Source organism: Oncorhynchus clarkii, chromosome 33 (assembly GCF_045791955.1).
Source record: "Oncorhynchus clarkii lewisi isolate Uvic-CL-2024 chromosome 33, UVic_Ocla_1.0, whole genome shotgun sequence".
Classification (NCBI taxonomy): domain Eukaryota; kingdom Metazoa; phylum Chordata; class Actinopteri; order Salmoniformes; family Salmonidae; genus Oncorhynchus; species Oncorhynchus clarkii.
Genome location: NC_092179.1, coordinates 29,292,263 through 29,314,042, shown reverse-complemented (window position 1 = coordinate 29,314,042; position 21,780 = coordinate 29,292,263). Strand labels below are relative to the sequence as shown.

The window sequence follows — 21,780 nt, the reverse complement described above, 5'->3', positions numbered from 1 at the left end:
AGGCCATACTGTGTACACAACACAATACTGTAGCAGTATCCTACATGTACACAAGAGGCCATACTGTGTACACAACACAATACTGTAGCAGTACCCTACATGTACACAAGAGGCCATACTGTGTACACAACACAATACTGTAGCAGTATCCTACAAGTACACAAGAGGCCATACTGTGTACACAACACAATACTGTAGCAGTACCCTACGTGTACACAAGAGGCCATACTGTGTACACAACACAATACTGTAGCAGTATCCTACAAGTACACAAGAGGCCATACTGTGTACACAACACAATACTGTAGCAGTATCCAACATGTACACAAGAGGCCATACTGTGTACAAAACACAATACTGTAGCAGTACCCTACATGTACACAAGAGGCCATACTGTGTACAAAGTACAATATTAATCAAAATACTGTACACACAGTAGTACATACAACATCTGAGACTCCAGTTTAAGGGTCACATTTCATGACCTCTCTGAGGCAGACGGTGGCGTAGCAGGAAGAGTCCAGGTCAAAGTTCAACGTCAAACTAGGTGTGTCTGTGTCAGGGTACTTCACCGTTGACTCCCCCTCTCCATTACCCTGCACGCTCTCCCCTCCTCTCTGCCTCTCCAGACCTCCAGGTCTAGTTGTGTCTGTGTCAGGGTGCTGTGGTACCGCTCCACTAGCCTGTGACTTTCCATTCCACTCCTGTTGCCTCTCCCCAGCTCTCTGGCCCTGCTCCAGCCTGTAGGTCAGGCTATGTGGGATGGCCAGTAAGGGGCGGTAGCAGCCAGGGAGGTTCAGTTTGAGAGGAGTGACTCTGAAACGACAGCTCTGTAGTCCATCCCTCGCCAGTCTCTCCTGGTACCAGCCCCCTACAGGGTTCTCTGGGTACTTCACAGTGTTGCCAAGCATGGGAAGAACCACCTGATGGAAGAGCACAGCAGAAGTGAACAATGGATTCAATAGAATCATAACCCATTTGATTTGTGTAGTGTTTTGTGGATGTAGGTTTCACCGAGCTCGGCAACGCACTCAGACAACACACCCATGTTTGCAGAGTAGATTAATAGTTAAAATGGTACAAGGTACTGTAGAACAGGGGAGTGGACAGGTGTGTGTGTGTGTGTGTATACATACCTGTCCTAGTGAGTAGACTTCCTCCTCCTCCTCTGCAGCAGTAACAACATGAATCTGGTACTGTAGAACAGGGGAGTGGACAGGTGTGTGTGTGTGTGTGTGTGTGTATACATACCTGTCCTAGTGAGTAGACTTCCTCCTCCTCCTCTGCAGCAGTAACAACATGAATCTGGTACTGTAGAACAGGGGAGTGGACAGGTGTGTGTGTGTGTATACATACCTGTCCTAGTGAGTAGACTTCCTCCTCCTCCTCTGCAGCAGTAACAACATGAATCTGGTACTGTAGAACAGGGGAGTGGACAGGTGTGTGTGTGTGTGTGTATACATACCTGTCCTAGTGAGTAGACTTCCTCCTCCTCCTCTGCAGCAGTAACAACATGAATCTGGTACTGTAGAACAGGGGAGTGGACAGGTGTGTGTGTGTGTGTGTATACATACCTGTCCTAGTGAGTAGACTTCCTCCTCCTCCTCTGCAGCAGTAACAACATGAATCTGGGGGAGTAGAGAGTACAAAGGTCCATCTCAGTACCATCTTTATGATTGGTTCAATCTCAGTGAGCGAGTATCACTGGGTGTCACACTCAAAGATAGAGCCGAGTGGCCAACTCTCTAGCACCGATTAAAAATGATTCACACAAGTGATTTTGACTGTTTATTTGACTCCGTTATTAAGTCATCCTAGAACCTAACTACCTGAGGTAAGCTGGTTTCTCCCGCCTCTATCCCCTCCTCTCTCCTCTGCTTCCAGACCAGATCTCCCTGCCTGGCCCTGTGGCCCAGCGTGGTCAGCCTGTGTGCAGCCGCCTCGTTCCAGACCCGGCTGCAAATCAAAACAATCTTTATTGATATAGTATACTTCAAACAAAGTGAGTGAAGAGGAAGAAGGAAATACAAATGAAAGTAGGAATACAAATAGAACCATAAAGGATTCAGGATATTTAAAAGCAATTAAACAGGTGATATGAATCCCAGACCTGCAGTATGCGTGGGGGTAGAAGACCCTCATCCCATGGGGCAGGCTGAGCCAGGCACGGGTGCAGCCCTCTGGGCCCGTCCCATAGCGATGTAGGGCCCTCAGCATCATCCTCTCTCTGGCCTTGGACATGGGCATCAGAAACAGGGCCTCCTTGGCATTATCTGAGATGAGGGAGGAGAGGGGTGGAGGAACAGGGTCAGAATGGAGAAGAGTAGAAAATGAAAAACATGTGAAAAGAAAAATCCTATTGTATTATTGACTGTATGTTTGTTTACTCCATGTGTAACTCTGTGTTATTGTATGTGTCGAACTGCTGTGCTTTATCTTGGCCAGGTCGCAGTTGTAAATGAGAACTTGTTGTCAACTGGCCGACCTGGTTAAATCAAGGTGAACATTTTTTAATCTGAAAAAGGTTGGGTCCATATAAACAGAGAACATGGTAAACAGGAAATGGTGACTAGTGTAAGCAGGAATTTCTCACCAGTCTGGAGGAAGTGTCTCTTGGCAACACTCTGAGGGTCATCACCCTCTTCTGGTGTGAAAAACAGACGGACAGCTGCCACCTGAGACACATGAACGACAACCCACACCACAAGTCAGACAGAACAAATAGAAACATTGACATCCACTGTTGTCAGTTTCTTGTAATATAAGAACACAGAAGATGTAACTGTACCATTTCCTCTTTGAGCAGGGCCAGTCCGATGCGGTCAGACTGAACACTCTGTCCAGTCCCAAACCTCTGAGGTCCATAGTAGTTCACAAACCCCTTGACCTAAAATAATTGACATTTAATTACTTCTCACTACAGATCAGAGAACAACACTCCTCACTTACACACAGTGCAGTGGAAAGGACTATTAAAGTGCACAGAGAAATCTACATTTGTTTCCAAGTTTGGGTCTGGGGGCCAACAGGGTCTGATGTTTTTATTCAGCCAATCAAGCGCTTGGTGATTAGGTTGATTAGTTACATTGAGTGCTTCAGTGCTGGGCTGGACAAAACCCTGCATCTCTCCAGGACCAGGGTTGAATGGAGGCCACAGAATAGGAGTGTCTCACCTTTACGTTCTCCACAGCCTCCTGCACCCGTGAGTCCAGCTCCATCAGTGTGCCATGACCCTGGTGTGACCTCAGATCCCGTACCACTAGGTCAAAGTGGTTCCCCTGGAGTCTACCCAGATGAAGAGGCTCAGAGACGGAGCGGACGGAGGAGAGGACCACCCCCCTCTTCTCAAACTCACTGGCCTTCTCTCTCAGCCTGACAACACACATCCCTCCCATCAGCACTAGTCTGACCGGTCCCCATGATGAGGACAGGATATGCATCAGTAGACAGTGAACTCACTGGACTAGCAGGTTAGAAATGCATGAATGTGGTGGTGATGGATGAGTTGAGTTTGCCCCCAATAGAATGTAGCACTTTGTAAATATTCATCATCATCATCAAACCATAGCCAAGGATAGCCTGGTGATCCAGTCTGTTAGTGCTTTAGTCAACTCTCTGTTTATAGTCTAGGGGAGTTGACCACAGCACATAGGCTAAGCCAAGGACTTTGAATGGAAACAGCAACACATTCTATCTAACAACTGTACTGTATCTACCGTTGTGGTGAGATCTTCTTGACCACCATGGACTGGTAGGTGACGGCCCTCTTGTCCTTGATGCCAGCGTAGGTGAAGTCAGAGGGCAGCACCCCCAGGACAGCTGCCATGTAGCTGATAGCCTCCAGCGTCTCTAGGTTCTCCTTCCTCAGAGTGAACGCTGCAGGGGAAGGAAACCCATGCCAATAGTATCCACACTAACTTCCTAGAATACATGCCCAACACATTGCTTCATTCTAAGTAGTATTCATTCTAAGTATGGCCAGGGGAATAGAGTGTTATGAGTGGTTTGAGGTTGGTCTTAGACACTGATTTAAGGTCAGTTTTGTGGGGTTCAGGATTTGGGGAGGATAAATCCAAGGATATGTTTTTTTTGTCACGTACAGTTTAAAGCAGATATATAAATGCTTACTTGGGCTAATAACATTTTTCTTGCTGTACATACAGAATCATAAGAGAAAAATAGGAGAGAGTAAACGGAGAGAAATAGGAGAGAGAGAGTAAACGGAGAGAGAGAAATAGGAGAGAAATTAAACGGAGAGAGAGAAATAGGAGACAGAGTAAACAGAGAAATAGGAGAGACAGAGTAAACGGAGAGAAATAGGAGAGACAGAGTAAACAGAGAGAAATAGGAGAGACAGAGTAAACAGAGAGAAATAGGAGAGAGAGTAAGCAGAGAGAAATAGGAGAGACAGAGTAAGCAGAGAGAAATAGGAGAGACAGAGTAAGCAGAGAGAAATAGGAGAGATATAGAAGATAAACATAGTCTGTGAGGTTCTCTATAGACCTCTCACCTGTATAGACCTCTTCCTCTTTACTGTCATCAGCCGTCCTCTTCCTGGGTTTCCCTTTTTCTCTCAACCTGACCGTAATGGCCGTAGTCTTCTGCTGCTGGTCACTGAAGCTCTTGGTCTCCACCAGTTTACCAAACCGTCTACTGAGGAAGTGGTGCACTGCCGTCCTGTGCTCCTTACTGTCATCACTCCTGAATGTGTACACAGAATTAGGCATCTTGGTGTCGATGAACCTGATAAAGTCTTCGGCCTCCTCCTCGGAGACCAAACCTGATAGGAGCTTAAAGTCAGGGTCCTTCTTAACCCTGATCTCTGATTGGTTGGTTACTGTCAACAGGAAGGGAAAGCTGTGTCGGACAGCGCGGTGGACATTAGCCCTTTGGTGTTTGTCTGGGAATGAACCCAGGGATAACTCTTGATTGGCCATCTTCTTCTCACTGCCATTGGATGATTCTTGGTTGGCCAGCTTCTTCTCAATGCCATCATTTGGACTTGATGACATCTCTCTCAATAAAGCAGTGAACTGCTCTAGCTCTTCACAGACAGTCTGACCCAGTATTATGCTCAGGTCAAAACAGTCTTGGCTGGCGGTGGATGTGATGTCACCATTCTGACCGGGTCCAGGTTCTGAATTCTCTTCTTTGAGGTTGTGTTGATGTTTTGGGCTAATAATATTTGTCTTTCCTTCAGACTTGGCACCTGGGCATGCCTCAGTAATGTTGGATGATTGAGGAACATCAGATACACTGGGTTTAGTGACCATCTGGCCATGGATGTCTATCTCTGTGACTACAAAGTCTCTGGTGAAGTTCTTGATGGTTCCATAGAACCCTTCATGTTCTGAGATGTAGCACTCAGGGACACTCGGTGCTTCCTCCTTCATAGTCATGGTAGATAGACTGTCCTGTCACAAAGAAAGGGATAAAACCAATATTATACCCCAAGTTATGTAAAAATCACTGAATTGATAATCAGAAGCCAGGTATTAAGCCATGGTCTTAACAGTTATGTAATGTGACGTGTCAGTGCTACAAATGTTTAATATGCTAAATGAATCAATGTGACACCATAGCACACTATAACATTGTAGCTAGCTTGCTAACACTGTTCAAATACGTTACTGTTTACCAAGCTTTAAGCATTTTGTCATTTCACTTATATCATCTAATTATAAATTAATGCAACAATAAATGTCCTAAAACGACACATTTCTAGCAATAAATGTCTAATACACAAACACATGTGCAAATGTAGCATGAGATTGTAATTCTTCCGCATCATGTCATGTGACGACAAGTTCTTAAAGGAAAAGTGCTCTTTTATTTGTCTCAAACTCCTGTTCTGGTCTTCTGATGATTAATCACCTGTTAATAATTATATTGCACAGTATAGACTAGAGAGATACATCATAAGTAAATCATTAGTATGTTTTGACAAACAATTTGCATTTAAAAGGTAATTTCTGATTTGCTGAACTGTATGAACAGGCTACTATGTATCTAACTGCTGTGAGTCATGGTAGAATAATGTTCTGAGATAACTGGAAAGATATTTTCATTAATTGAGATCTACATTACTACAAAGGTTTATTACAGATTAGGCATGGAGCAGGTATGCCTTTAATTTGTATCATCTGACATCAGCTGATCTGCAGCCAGCCAACATGACTTATTCATTGTAATCTTTTATGTGCCAGGCCAAAGGTTTACCCTTACCACTGGTGCCAATGAGTGGGATTACAACGTGATGGGAAATGCAGATTTGGCCTACTATTTCCCCCTTCACTGCCAACTCTATTCAGAGAGCAATGCTTTATTCAGTAAACTCACACCTCTCAGTGGTCACTAGGCTTGCATAGTAGTTCTGATACTGCTACTAATAATATATCAGGCAAGAAACACATTAGTGAATGTAATTTAAATATTTTAATTTATTTCATTTCCTTACACAATTTAATTCATAGAAAAAAAAACAATTTGAGACATTACATAACATGATAGTTTCAAGGTACTAGGACTCCTTCAGAATGACATAATGCCATAGTAATCCAGTACAGCATGAACATGTCATAGTGGTTTGCCTTTTCATGGAATCAGTAGACAGATTCTCCATGACATTTTACCTGGGAATCACAGTCCCTTCCCTTCATTGTGGTTCTAATAAACATCACATGCGTACACACATTGTCACGTGGGGAAAGACCTGCAGCATTGTGGTTGAAAAGCATTGCATATTATGTGGGATTAATATCACTGATGTGAAATGCACAAACGAGCAACCCTGATTGACAAACAGGTCTGCATCTGAAATGGCACCTGGGTCAAAAGTAGTGCACTATATATAGGGAATAGGGTGCCTATTCTGATGGGCTCTGGTCAAAAGTAGTCTACTATATTGGGAATAGGGTGCCTATTCTGATGGGCTCTGGTCAAAAGTAGTCTACTATATTGGGAATAGGGTGCCTATTCTGATGGGCTCTGGTCAAAAGTAGTGTACTATATAGGGAATAGGGTGCCTATTCTGATGGGCTCTGGTCAAAAGTAGTGCACTATATAGGGAATAGGGTGCCTATTCCGATGGGCTCTGGTCAAAAGTAGTGTACTATATAGGGAATAGGGTGCCTATTCTGATGGGCCCTGGTCAAAAGTAGTGTACTATATAGGGAATAGGGTACCTATTCTGATGGGCTCTGGTCAAAAGTAGTGCACTATATAGGGAATGGGGTGCCATTCCGGACGCACCCAGGCACTCTCTCTCTCACACAGACCGACAAACAGATAACGGTTGACATTCAACTGATTCAGGCTGTGACCTCTCAGTCGCAGAACACCACACACACATACAGTACATCACAGACCTAGAAAAATACTTTCTATCTGGTTTTTCATTCTTCAGTAAAAGAACATGGAAAGAGAAATCCCTAACTAGATTTTGGACTGACATGTAATCATACAGTTGTTATGGACATGGTAGTACAAATTAGATGCATACAGTAAAATGTATACAAAAGCATTAGGCTTCTTAACAACATCCACAGACCCACACATGGCCTCTCTTCTCTCCCAAATCAAGCTTCTACATCAGCATGGTCCTATTCATTAGGCACACCATAGCTAAACGTTTTCAAACATTTATCAACGGAAAGCGAAAACAAGCTATTCTTATTGGACAAGTCTAGGTGGTCCCTCTCTGTTTTCTCCATTTAGTGTCACATGAATAGGACCCAGCCCTCAACTCTGATCCTGAAGAGCTAGCGGTTGTGGAACAACATTCTCTATTGATTGACTTTACACAAGGCATTATAGAACTGCTACAACATTGTCGGCATTAAATCAGCACTAATAACAAGGTGAAGTGTCCAGATCAGTATCACATGCTCACCAGAAAAACCACAAGGTCTTTCATCTCACACACCTCCAGAACCTCTAGCTCTCCAGGACCTCCAGAACCTCTAGCTCTCCAGAACATCTAGCTCTCCAGGACCTCCAGAACCTCTAGCTCTCCAGGACCTCCAGAACCTCTAGCTCTCCAGAACCTCTAGCTCTCCAGGACCTCTAGCTCTCCAGGACCTCTACCTCTCCAGGACCTCTAGCTCTCCAGGACCTCCAGAACCAGGATTAGGAACCATATATCTTAAAAACACATCCAGCTCTCCAGAACCAGGATTAGGAACCATATATCTTAAAAACACATCCAGCTCTCCAGAACCAGGATTAGGAACCATATATTTTAAAAACATTGTCAAATAATATGAGAAATAAAAAAACATTAGCTATAGCTCTAAAGGGAAATGTTCGCTCTCTCTCTCTCATCATCATGAAAACACAGCACCGACTGTCTGTCTAAATAACAAGCTACTAATGTAAGTAAGTTCACAGGTTTGAGTGTCATGGCTTATATTAGTGTGGTGGTCTGTGTGTGCATAGTTCATATAGTCTACAGGCTGGTTGTCTATGAGGTTAAAGGGCATTAGGAGGGATTCATGTCAATGGTCTATGTCCTACATGGAACCCTATCCCCTATATAGTGCACTCCTTTTAACCAGAGCCCTATAGGCCCTAGTCAACAGTAGTGCACTATAAAGTGAATAGGGGGGCCATTTGGGAGTCAACCAGATAAAGGGTTCTTATATACTAAGTGGAATGTTCCATTGTGGACTAAAATGGAGGGGTGTTTTATTAGTCTTCTTCGCCATCCCCTGGTGGTCTAGTGATCCGGCGCCCTCCTTTCTTCCCCGCGGGGCCTTTAGGTTTGGGAAAGGCCTGCTTGTGTGCGTGCTGCTTAGGGTGGACCTCTTCGTACATGAATTCTGCGGTGAGCTCATCACCGTTATCAATCTCCAGCTAGGGGAGGGAATCAGAATGCATCAGTTAGTAGGGATACTTGTACTAATAGGAATACAATAAATCCCATCACTGAGGGGCAAACTAGACTTACTCTATAAAAAATACATTGCAGCAAAAATCCAGTCTACGTTGGCATAATGTTACAGTATTTTCACAGGGGTGTTTTAAACTGTTGAAAGTCACCCTCTCATGTGACTCACTGCAGTGAACCTGAGTTGTATTAATTAGGTACCAAATAATATGGGTTAAAGCAGAACTAAAACCCCATGTATTTTTGGTCAGATGCTTATGTTTACGCAGTCTGTCCACGAGAGATCAGGTTCCAAATGAAAGAAAAACAAGACTGAAATGGATGGACTATCTCACTTAATATAATGTGAAGTGCATGTTTAAATGTTCTGTTGCAATACATTTAGCTACAGTGTGATATAATGAACATGACCCAGCTCTTACCTTTTAGGCTTCCTGGATGTGCAGGTTGTATAATGAACATGACCCAGCTCTTACCTTTTAGCCTATCTGGATGTGCAGGTTGTATAATGAACATGACTCAGCTCTTACCTTTTTGGCTATCTGGATGGGCAGGTTGTATAATGAACATGACCCAGCTCTTACCTTTTAGGCTATCTGGATGGGCAGGTTGTATAATGAACATGACCCAGCTCTTACCTTTTAGGCTATCTGGATGTGCAGGTTGTATAATGAACATGACCCAGCTCTTACCTTTTTGGCTATCTGGATGTGCAGGTTGCTCTCCACAGTATCGATGAGAGGGTTCTTACAGCTGGAGTAGAGCATCCTCTCTCTGATGCTACATTTATACCCCGGCATGGAGTAGATGAACACTGCAACACACACAGGAAACCACTTTAAAATACCACCTTATCACATTGTTATTACATTTAATTAACATAATACAATTATGAATAAGAGTAGATCAAGCTAAAAAAATGATTGTGTGGTATAATATCAACGTATTAAAAAAAAACATGCCGTAATATCTTCTCATAATGTTTTAATGTGTTGTCTTTACCTGTAGACTCGAGGTAGTCTCCCTCGTGGGAATGCTTGTACAGGAAGAAGTGGTATCGGGCTGCATCCTTGGGGATCCTCTTGGGCAGATCCTTCAGTTCTGTAGGAGTGGTGCTGGACAGCTTGATACACTCATTCCTAAAATCAATCTCCTGTTGATACAGATGACGATGCATTTTTTCAAAAAACAATCCTCAATAAGCTTTGTAATGTAAACCATCCAATACAATAAGGCTTTGAGTATCATGTTTCATGTAACATGGTGCCAGTTAGTTAGTTTGTGTTATAGCCATCACATTGTAGTCTTCTATGGCAATTATATGGCATTGTTGAATCCAGAAACATGCTAGTCAGAGACACCTACTGATAATGAAACAACACAGTGACTGTCTGTCTCTTTGCTCTAATAAAAGGAGGTGAGACTCCAGACAGTACTGACACTCACCAGCTGTACTTGTTGGTTCTATTCTCTCTTAACTGTTCCAGATACTGGATGGCGTCTCTCTACGATACTATACTTTCCTATATTATTATATACTATGATGTATTATACTACATCATTCCATACTATATTATTCTATACTACACTATATTATTCTATACTATATCATTCTATATTATTCTAGACTATGATGTACTATACTATTCTATACCATTCTATACTATCCTATATCATTCTATACACTATGACGTACTATACTATTCTAGACTATACTGTATTATTATATACTATGATGTACTATACTATATGTACTATACAATTCTATATCATTCTATTCTATACTATATTTTTCTCTACTATATTATTATATTCTATATTATTCTAGACTATAATATATGATTATATACTATGATGTACTATAATATATCATTCTATACTATATTATTTAATACTACATTCTATCCTATATTATTATATACCATATTATGATATACAATGACGTACTATACAATTCTATACTATATTATTCTATACTATATGATTCCATACTATACTATAAAATTATATACTATATTATGATACACTATGACGTACGTATTCTATACTATATTATTCTAGACTATACTATATTATTCTAGATTATATGATTCCATACTATACTATACAATTCTATAATATATTAATATATACTATATTATGATACACTATGACGTACTATTCTATACTATATCATTCTATACTATATTATTCTAGACTATACTATATTATATTATTCTATACTATATAATTCTTTACTATATTATTCTAGACTATGATGTACTATACTATTCTATATCATTATATTCTGTACTATATTATTTTATACAATACCATATACTATATTATACTATATTATTCTATACTATATTATTATCAAAAATCTACCATTCCAGTGTTTTATTTGCTATATTGTATTTACTTTGCCACCATGGCCTTTTTTGCCTTCACCTCCCTTATCTCACCTCATTTGCGCACATCGTATATAGACTTGTTTATACTGTATTATTGACTGTATCTTTGTTTTACTCCATGTGTAACTCTGTGTCGTTGTATGTGTCAAACTGCTTTGCTTTATCTTGGCCAGGTCACAATTGTAAATGAGAACTTGTTCTCAACTTGCCTACCTGGTTAAATAAAGGTGAAATAAATAAATAAATAAAATAAATTATATTCTATATTATTCTAGACTATACTATATTATTCTAGACTCTACTGTATTATTCTAGATTATATTATTCTATTCTGTACTATATTATTTTATACAATACCATATCATTATATACTACCCTATATTATTCTAGACTATACTATATTATTCTAGACTATACTGTATTATTCTAGACTATAAAACTATTATGTACTATCCTATATTATTATATATCAATCTATTCTGTAACTCTACAATATACTATATTATTATAAACTATGATGTACTATACTATATACTATGATGTACTACACTATATTATTCTATATCATTCTATTCTGTACTATTATTTTATACAATACCATTATATACTATGACATTCTAAACTATATTATTATATCTAATATTATACTATTATACTATTCTATACAATAATATGATGTAGTATACCATATTATTATATACCATGATGTACTAAACTATATTATTCTATACTAGTATATAGTATTCTCTACTATAATATTCTATAATCTATTGTTCTATAATGGTGTACTATACTACATTATATCCTATATTATTCTATACTACTCTATGATGTACTATACTTTGATGCATTATACTATACACTAATATATTATTCTATACTATGATGTACTATACTATATTAGTATATACTATATTATGATGTACTATACTATATTATTGTACACTATGATGTACTGTAATATATTATTCTATACTATGATGTACTATAGTATATTAGTATATACTATATTATGATGTACTATACTATATTATTGTACATTATGATGTACTGTAATATATTATTATATACTATGATGTACTGTAATATATTATTGTATACTATGATGTACTATACTATATACTATGATGTACTATACTATATACTATGATGTACTGTAATATATTATTGTATACTATGATGTACTATACTATACACTATGATGTACTATACTCACCAGCTGTACGTAGTTGATCTTCTTCTCTCTGAACTGTTCCAGAGCCTGGATGGCGTCTCGCTGCATAGGGAAGGCCACGCCCGTCAGAGTCTGTTGCTTAGTGTCCACACTGATGTCTGTCTGTACCTGGACGGACGGACACACATGGTCACTTGGTGTTGTTTTAACTAAATCACCAGGCTTTCTTTCTGAGAAGGGCCTAGGCCCAGACTAATGGTCTGGAACTAAAATAACACAACAACAAAAACAGTCATTAGGTGTCACACACACTAAGACAACCCCAACATTGGTCACCAGGCCGTGGTTTGAGAAGGGCCCGGGCTAGTCTAGACTCACTACTACAACAGGAAGTCTATCCTTACCCCAATTTTGTGTTTGTGTCACCAATAATTTGCAAAAGATAAACAGAAAGATACATTCGTAAAAAGGCACAAAAAACCCATATTTAACTTGGGGGAAGAAAAGGAATTGATAAAGCTTGTGGTAACATTTAAAGTCTTACATGGAACAAAACGATCTCAATGTGATATGAGATAAATAAACTGTTCTGAATAATATATCCAATAATAATAATAATAATATAATGATAATAATATCATAATGATTATTTTATCCAATATAATATCCAATAGAAATAATAATAATTGAATAACATCAGTATGTAAAAGGTCTGCACTGACCTGTCATGTGTTAGTACAGCCCTCATAACATTCACACTCCTGACATGCCATGTTCGGCTTGACTGAATGAGATTGCCACTGACCTGTTAATCTCTTGTACCTAAAGGATTGGGCTGCTGTTTTTTCATCCATCTACTTATTACAAGGAACGGGTCTCTCGGCAAATGAATAATAAATATCAGAAAGCCTCTTTACTCGCATGTAGATTAGTGGATAATCATCTTGCCCACACAGCTGGGATCTCAATATAAACCTTCCCAGTTGGTTGAGGCTACTGTATTTGTGAGGGTGGCTCTATGAAATAGGCCTATAGGGCAGATGAAGAATGACCCTGTCCTTTTATGGAGTCATGAGGGTGTATGCACATCAAGCAATATAGTCCACAGATACCCTGGATTCCACATGTTGTTACGTTACAGACTTATTCTGAAATTGATTAAAGCCTTTTCTTTCTTCTCATCAATGTACTATACACACAATACCCCATAATGACAAAGCATAAACGTGTTAGTACTTTGTTGAAGCCCCTTTGTCAGCGGTTACAGCAGAGTCTTCTTGGGTATGATGCTACAAGCTTGGCACACACGTATTTGGGGAGTTTCTCCCATTCTCCTCTGCAGATTCTTTCAAGCTCTGTCAGGTTGGATGGGGAGCCTTTCTGCACAGCTATTTTCAGGTCTCTCCAGAGATGTTCAATCGGGTTCAAGTCCGAGCTCTGGCTTGGCCACTCAAGGACATTCAGATACTTTTCCCTGCCACTCCTGCATCGTCTTGGCTGTGTGCTTAGGGTTGTTGTGCTGTTGGATGGTAAACCTTCACCCCAGTCTGAAGTCCTGAGCACTTTGGAGCAGATTTATCAAGGATCTCTCTATGCTTTGCTCCGTTCATCTTTGCCTCGATCCTGACTAATCTCCCAGTCCCTGCCGCTGAAAAACATCCCCACAGGATGATGCTGCCACAACCATGCTTCACCGTAGGGATGGTTCCAGGTTTCCTACAGACACAATCCTGTCTCGGAGCTCTACGGACAATTCCTTCGATCTCATGGCTTGGTTTTTGCTCTGACATGCACTGTCAACTGTGGGACCTTATATAGACAGGTGTGTGCCTTTTCAAATCATGTCCAATCAATTGAATTTACCACATGTGGACTCCAATCAACCTGTAGAAACTTCTCAAGGATGATTAATGGAAACAGGATGCACCCAAGCTCAATTTGAAGTCTCAAGCAAAGTGTCTGAATACTTATGTAAATAAGGTATTTCTGTACTTATTTTTAATACATCTGATAATAAAAAGATAATAAAAAAACGTTATCAATTTGTCATTATGGACTATTGTGTGTAGATTACAGAGTTTAAAAATCATTTTATTATACATTTTAGAATAAGGCTGTAATGTAACAAAATGTGGAAAAAGTCACGGGGTGTGAACACTTTCCGATGGCACTGTAGGTATATTGGCACAGGTAGCTCCACTCCACTCCACCGACACAGGCAGCTCCACTCCACTCCACCGACACAGGCAGCTACACTCCACCGACACAGGTAGCTCCACTCCACTCCACCGACACAGGCAGCTCCACTCCACTCCACCGACACAGGCAGCTCCACTCCACTCCACCGACACAGGCAGCTACACTCCACCGACACAGGTAGCTCCACTCCACTCCACCGACACAGGCAGCTCCACTCCACTCCACCGACACAGGTAGCTCCACTCCACTCCACCGACACAGGTAGCTCCACTCCACTCCACCGACACAGGCAGCTCCACTCCACTCCACCGACACAGGCAGCTCCACTCCACTCCACCGACACAGGCAGCTCCACTCCACTCCACCGACACAGGTAGCTCCACTCCACTCCACCGACACAGGCAGCTCCACTCCACCGACACAGGTAGCTCCACTCCACTCCACCGACACAGGTAGCTCCACTCCACTCCACCGACACAGGTAGCTCCACTCCACCGACACAGGTAGCTCCACTCCACCGACACAGGTAGCTCCACTCCACCGACACAGGTAGCTCCACTCCACCGACACAGGTAGCTCCACTCCACCGACACAGGTAGCTCCACTCCACCGACACAGGTAGCTCCACTCCACCGACACAGGTAGCTCCACTCCACTCCACCGACACAGGTAGCTCCACTCCACTCCACCGACACAGGAAGCTACACTCCACTCCACCAACACAGGAAGCTACACTCCACTGAGACAGGAAGCTACACTCCACTGATACAGGAAGCTACACTCCACTGATACAGGAAGCTACACTCCACTGACACAGGAAGCTACACTCCACTGACACAGGAAGCTACACTCCACTGATACAGGAAGCTACACTCCACTGATACAGGAAGCTACACTCCACTGATACAGGAAGCTACACTCCACTGATACAGGAAGCTACACTCCACTGATACAGGAAGCTACACTCCACTGATATAGGAAGCTTTCTTTGGCTGTCCCCACAGGATAACCTTTTTTGGTTCCAGGCAGAACCCTATGTGAAAAGGGTTTTACATAGAACCCCAAAGAGTTCTACCTGGAACCAAAAGGGTTCTACCTGGAATTAAAAAGGTTTCTTCAAAGAGTTGTCATATTTAATACAATTATTATTTATTTTGTATAATATTGGGACAGCAGAAGAACCCTTTTAGGTTCCAGATACACTCTCAGAAAAAAGGTGCTGTGTGTTTTTGGTGAAGTAAATTCACATGCTATTTTTAATATGCTTTACAGTGTGAATGTTTAGTTGGGAACGATAAACCTTTTAGTATGAAGTCTGAAATCTGATGGGTATACAGAGATGAATAAATAAACCAAATGGACTGGCAGAGAGGAGTTATCTGGTCTAGTCTCCTCCAGCCTACAGGGACAACCCATATCAACCTGCTGAGACGGTTTGTTTCAGGGAGTGAGTGAATGTGTGTGTGTGGGACTGGGGGTGGGGGACCGAAAATCCCCAATCTCCCTCGTCGGGACATTTCCCACATCCCCATGAGGACAAAGGCTATTTTAACCCTAGAAGTTCGGTTTAGGGTTGCAATTAGGGTTAGGTTAAGAGGTTGGTGGTTAGATTTAGGAGCTAGGTTCAGGGTTACGGTTCAGGTTTCAGGTTAATTGTTGGCCCCCCACGAGGAAAGAAGATCAAAACGTGTGTGTGTGTGACATCATCACTCCGATATAAATAGAAACATGCCTCATAGTATTATTATGAATGCATGCAGCCAGGGGAATCTGGGGCAGAAGTTGGGCTGTTTAGTCTAGTGTGTAAACATCTTTCCACTTCATTGATCTGTTATTGATTGCCTGCTGTAAATTGCTCGATGCCTCTCTCTCTCTCCACTAAAGCTTAATAATTTAAAAAAAAATCAAAACGTGCTAGCTGCAAAGTCCTTTGTTGTGGAAATTATTTTGTGTGTGTGTGTGTGTGTGTGTAAACTCTTAGAAAAAAGGGTTCCAAAAGGGTTCTTTGGCTGTCCTCATAAGGAGAACCCTATTTGGTTTCATGAAGAACCCTCTTTCAAAAGGGCTCTACTTGGAATCTAAAAGGGTTCTACTTGGAACCAAATAGGGTTCTTCAAAGTGTTCTCCTATGGGGACAGCCGAAGAACCCTTTTAGGTTCTAGATAGCACCTTTCTTCCTAAGAGTGTATGTACATCTGCGTGTGTGTGTGTGTGTGTGTCTCTCTACCTCGCTCAGTTTGATCTGCCTCAGCTCCTCCTCAGCAGCAGTCAGTGGTTGTGGAGCAGCCTGTGCTATCAGGTACTTCCTGTACCCACTCAGAGACACATCATCCTGGGGAGAGAGAGGACCGTGAGAGAGGTGGAATGGAGCTCAGGGTTCGCATTTAGAGTAGCAGTGCTTATATAGGATCCTCTCTTCACTCCCTCCCCAGCCTCCCCCCAATGCTGCAAAGAGTGAAGTTATTTAATCACTTCCTTGTTGTTAATTGACCCCACAGCTCTCCAAGGCATACATCATATTAATAATTAAAATAAAGAAAAAATAGCATTTTCTCAAAAAGCTATCTACTCTATTTTTTGTGTGGTGTTTAATTATTTAAAATTGGTTCCTTTTTGTTGTCCTTAAAGGATTCTATTTTGTTTTGCGTTGGATAATTTGTCATGAGGGAATGAGGGACAGCATAAACATGTCATGATGTCATCTAGCGACAAATGGCACAACCAACAGCGACTTTCCTTGAAACATTATTGCCAAAACTGCAAGCCCACTTAGGCCAATAAGCCAGAAAATAATGAGGAGTTTCTTCAGATTCGTCAACATACCTCCACTGTGCCAAATATTTCATCTTTAATGTGTCCACCCCCAAACTCCTTCTTCAGTGTAGCTCTTGTAGCAGCATATAACATCTTCTGTCTAACCTATAGAAGTGGGAGGAATTCATGTTTTTAGTACTGCACTAACATAGCTACATATGACTGTAGGTTGCAATCTAAACAAGAACACAATGCTATTTCATACAGACTTCTCAGAAACATCGACCATTTTGGCTGTTTCATTGCGGTTTGGGATGGAAGCCAGGTTCATGCTTCCTGCAAGCTAACATTAGAATTGCAAATATGCTAGTTTAGCACAACAATAAGCTAGCCTTTTCGCTCAACAGTCTCTTCAAAATGTTGGCATTAGCTAAGCATAAATAAACACTTTTTTCAATGGGGGGCAGCTTTTGACATACTTATATGAACCATAAGAGGATTTTCCTTCATCTAAAAACCTGTTTAAAGTCAACAGTTCTCTCACCCAGTGGTAAGGGTTCCTCCTCTATAGTTAGCCAACCACAGACCAGATGTGTGTTTGAAAGCAGCACTGTGTGTGGCCTGTTACATTCTCCCTGTTGTGCTTTACCTGTAGTGAGGACTAGACTGTGGGTTCATAGTTCTCTAAATAGAGTCTTATTGTAGACAGTATTCTGGCTTATTAAGACTATGGAATAAACAGAGACTTTTAAATGCCCTAACGGACACCATGACAGTTGTGTTAAGAAGGTGAAACAGTAGTTTAAGTGAAGTAAAAACTGTCATGTCTATGGCATTCCAGAGGTAGTCTTGACTAACAACAAAAAAAGAAGAGAATTTGCTCCCAACCAATATATTGATGAATGAACAAAGTCAGAAAGAAACCGATAAACATATCAACATACAGGTGAGCGGTCAGGTGACCAGGCCAGGAAGATCCACTCATATCCCTGGTTGTTAGTAGAGTCCAGCCTGTACAGGAGATAGGAGGGCATGTCCTCCTGTAGGAGAGGCAGCACATAGGCATCATACTCCTGGTCCCACTTCTTAGACGCATGCTTGGTGCCTCCCAGCACCAGAGTCTCTGGAATAACAACAAGGAGGGACATGGTGGATTTATTACAGTGATATACAATATGTAACAATGGGAACAGGTACATATCAACATCAATTCTGTTCTGTCTTTTCAGGTAAGATATACAGTATCTGAGATTGCAGTGCAGTAAAGGCAACCAACCAACCATCTTACAAATGACATGAAGTGTAATAACTAATACAGTACAATACAATAAAGCACACTGCAATACAGTACAAGACAGTGCAATACAATTCAGTACAATACAATCTACTTTTCAGATCACAGTATGTCTTCAACATCACAGTAAATATAACCAGTTGTAACCAATCAACAAACTACTGAACTTATCTTTTTACCCATTGATCATGTTGCATACAGCGATGGGTAGGACTCATCTCTGATCAATAGGTGTGATTGAGTTGATCAGCTGTAGGCTAGCAGGCTACATACTCACCCATCTCAATGACGACCTTCAGCAGGCGATAGGCTCCGTTCCTCGCCTTAGCAAAGATGTCTTTCACTTCCTCCGCAGCTGTGAAGTCAAAGCAAGCAGTCACCTTTTTATACACACACATTGGCTCAAGAGAGACTTCGGCTATTCATACAGCAGGGACATTCAGGGAACACAAGCATGGGGAATAGCCTATTACCTAAGTCTAGTGTAGAATATACTGGATGAATTATGGATTGGTGTGTTTATCAAAAAAAGGTTTCAAGAAAAGATTAGTACAGGCAGCTGATCTATCTTGGGTCATTGACTATAGTATAGAGTATGAGAATGAACGTCAAGTATTCAAGACGCATAAGAGCAAAACCAAAAGCAGCAATGACTTCAATGTACCGTAATTGTATAACACTTTGTCGTGCCATGATAAATAAAGATAGCTCTGATAGCCTACTGGCCAAAATAGGTGACCCACATTTTACTAGACAGTCAGTGGTTACATAAAAATCGACACAGTTGCATCAAACGTTATCTCATCCCCAAAACAAACAAACGTCAAAAGGGCAACAGTAATCTTGGCCATAAATGTCACCCAGATTAACTTTAGGCATTTGATGAATGGGCGGCTTGTTCCCTAGTAAAAGACCTTTGAAAGGCGTTACAGACCAGAGCCTGCTGCAGCAGCACGGGGCTTGATGACAAAACTGCTAGTGTTTATGCGGCGTAACAATCTCAGTTGAATCGCAGCAGCGCGACCATATTAGTACAACGCATCGCTGAATACACTTGTCATAGATTCTTCTCATTCGCCCAGTGCACCGTGAAGCCCGAAGCAACTTCCACAGAGCAGAAAGCACTGCTTATTCTCGCTGATGATGCAGAACGACACACATACAACATTATTTCCCCCTATGACTTTAATCCTTTTAAATCAAATCTGTCATGGACGACGATTGCATCGTCTATTCCGTTGTGGTTTCAACAGCTGGAGACAATAAGCAGAAATGCGCGTATTTACCTTGTATGCCCGTTTGATGGGACATTATGTCTGTCTGCTTTGCTTTGGGTCGCCGGGTCGGTAGATGACTGAAGGGAAAGAACAAGGAAGAAGAAACCGAACTACAGTAACTTGACCTGCCTCTAGCTGTGATGTCATCACGCAGCAGCAACTGTATCATGTGACGATGGAGCAATAACGCGCACGTAGTTGATAAGTTCCAATGTTGAATACTACTACTGTGTTATCATTATTATTATTATTACTAGGTCTCTCTATGATACAGTGTTTTTCAATCATTCATTTTGGTTATGATGAGGAGGAGAATGTGTACAATTGAACTGATTGTTACACTTTCACAGAGCACCAAACACACCAAGACAGTTGTGAAGAGAGCACGACAAAGCCTATTCCCCCTCAGGAAACTAAAAAGATGTGGCCTCAGATCCTCAAAAGGTTCTACGGTTGCATCATCGAGAGCATCTGGTTGCATCACTGCCTGGTACGGCAACTGCTCAGCCTACAACTGCAAGGCACTACAGAGGGTAGTGTGTACAGCCCAGTACATCACTGGGGTTAAGCTGCCTGCCATCCAGGACCTCTACACCAGGCGGTGTCAGAGGACGGCCCTAAAAATTGTCAAAGACCCCAGCCACCCCAGTCAGACTGTTCTCTCTACTACCGCATGGCAAGCGGTACCATACTACCGCATGGAGCGCCAAGTCTAGGACCAAAAGTCTCAAAATTTTTACCCTAAAGCCATAAGACTCCTGAACAAGTAATCAAATGGCTACCCGGACTATTTGCATTGTCCCCCCAACCCCTCTTTTACGCTGCTGCTACTCTCTGTTTATCATATATGCATCATCACTTTAACTATACCTACATGTACATACTACCTCAGTCAGCCCGATTAACCGGTGCCTGTATATAGCCTTGCTACTGTATATAGCCTTGCTACTGTATATAGCCTTGCTACTGTATATAGCCTTGCTACTGTATACAGCCTCGCTACTGTTATTTTCAAATGTATTTTTACTGTTGTTTTATTTCTTTACTAATCTATTGTTCACCTAATACCTATTTTTTACTTAAAAATCGCACTGTTGGTTAGAGCCTGTAAGTAAGCATTTCACTGTAAGGTGACACCTGTTGTGGTCGGCACACATGACAAATACACTTTGATTTGTTATACAAATCAAATCCATTACTATTACTATTGAACAGATGAATAATTGTCATTCAACAAATCGTTCACAACAACAACTATCTCATTGTAATATCTGAATTGTATCCTATCTATCCAGTATAACACTGCTCAATACCAATACGCCATGCATACTGCAATAGGCCTTCAACCCCTCAAAGGATTTACATTTTCTCGTACTGTCAGAAGAGCTACAGCTCCTAGGAGTTTTACACCACAGATTCCAACTAAAACGTTGGGTGTTGCCACGTTTTCCTCAGCAGCTACTAATCTAGTGGACCTGCTCAGATTCTACCATGTCATTGGATTCATAGCAGCCGTGTGGTTTGAAGCTTTACCTCCACACACTCCTCTTGCAGTCCTGGATCCACAGAGGCAGAGCAGGGTAATTTTAACCCCAGGGAAGGAGTGCTCAGGGTGGGGCACCTCCACCACACCCTGCCCCAGAGGGAGACCTGCTATTACTGCTGTTCTCGTGAAGGCAGAAGGACAGAGTGTAGTACAGTCACAGCCATGTAAATGGGTTAGACTCATCCTGCTATTACTGCTGTTCTCCTGAAGGCAGAAGGACAGAGTGTAGTACAGTCACAGCCATGTAAATGGGTTA

General features: G+C 41.5%; 2 protein-coding genes across 7 annotated transcripts; both read right to left on the bottom strand.

Moving 5' to 3' along the window:
- Positions 1-351: 351 nt before the first annotated feature.
- On the bottom strand, positions 352-5,409 carry LOC139392702 (pseudouridylate synthase PUS7L-like). Of its 2 annotated transcripts, none has more exons than XM_071140881.1 (9): positions 4,511-5,409; positions 3,717-3,876; positions 3,174-3,372; positions 2,789-2,887; positions 2,594-2,675; positions 2,111-2,273; positions 1,830-1,956; positions 1,575-1,628; positions 352-923 (listed from the first exon to the last, which is right to left on the bottom strand). In XM_071140881.1, the coding sequence occupies exons 1-9, from the start codon at positions 5,397-5,399 to the stop codon at positions 465-467; spliced, it is 2,232 nt and encodes a 743-aa protein (XP_070996982.1). In that variant the 5' UTR covers positions 5,400-5,409; the 3' UTR covers positions 352-464. The 2 variants fall into 2 exon arrangements, with proteins under 2 accessions (XP_070996982.1, XP_070996983.1); XM_071140882.1 differs by lacking the exon at positions 1,575-1,628 and adding an exon at positions 1,252-1,305.
- Positions 5,410-6,416: 1,007 nt separating this feature from the next.
- Positions 6,417-20,130, bottom strand: LOC139392703 (twinfilin-1-like). 5 transcript variants are annotated; one of them, XM_071140887.1, is made up of 11 exons: positions 19,988-20,093; positions 18,979-19,056; positions 18,352-18,530; positions 17,477-17,572; positions 16,881-16,985; positions 12,497-12,622; positions 9,890-10,040; positions 9,580-9,701; positions 8,171-8,853; positions 8,003-8,028; positions 6,417-7,959 (listed from the first exon to the last, which is right to left on the bottom strand). In XM_071140887.1, the coding sequence occupies exons 1-9, from the start codon at positions 20,010-20,012 to the stop codon at positions 8,689-8,691; spliced, it is 1,047 nt and encodes a 348-aa protein (XP_070996988.1). In that variant the 5' UTR covers positions 20,013-20,093; the 3' UTR covers positions 6,417-7,959; positions 8,003-8,028; positions 8,171-8,688. The 5 variants fall into 5 exon arrangements, with proteins under 5 accessions (XP_070996988.1, XP_070996987.1, XP_070996989.1 ...); XM_071140886.1 differs by lacking the exon at positions 8,003-8,028 and having other exon boundaries at positions 6,417-8,002; positions 19,988-20,130; XM_071140888.1 differs by lacking the exon at positions 8,003-8,028 and having other exon boundaries at positions 6,417-6,934; positions 8,568-8,853; positions 19,988-20,130.
- Positions 20,131-21,780: the final 1,650 nt, after the last annotated feature.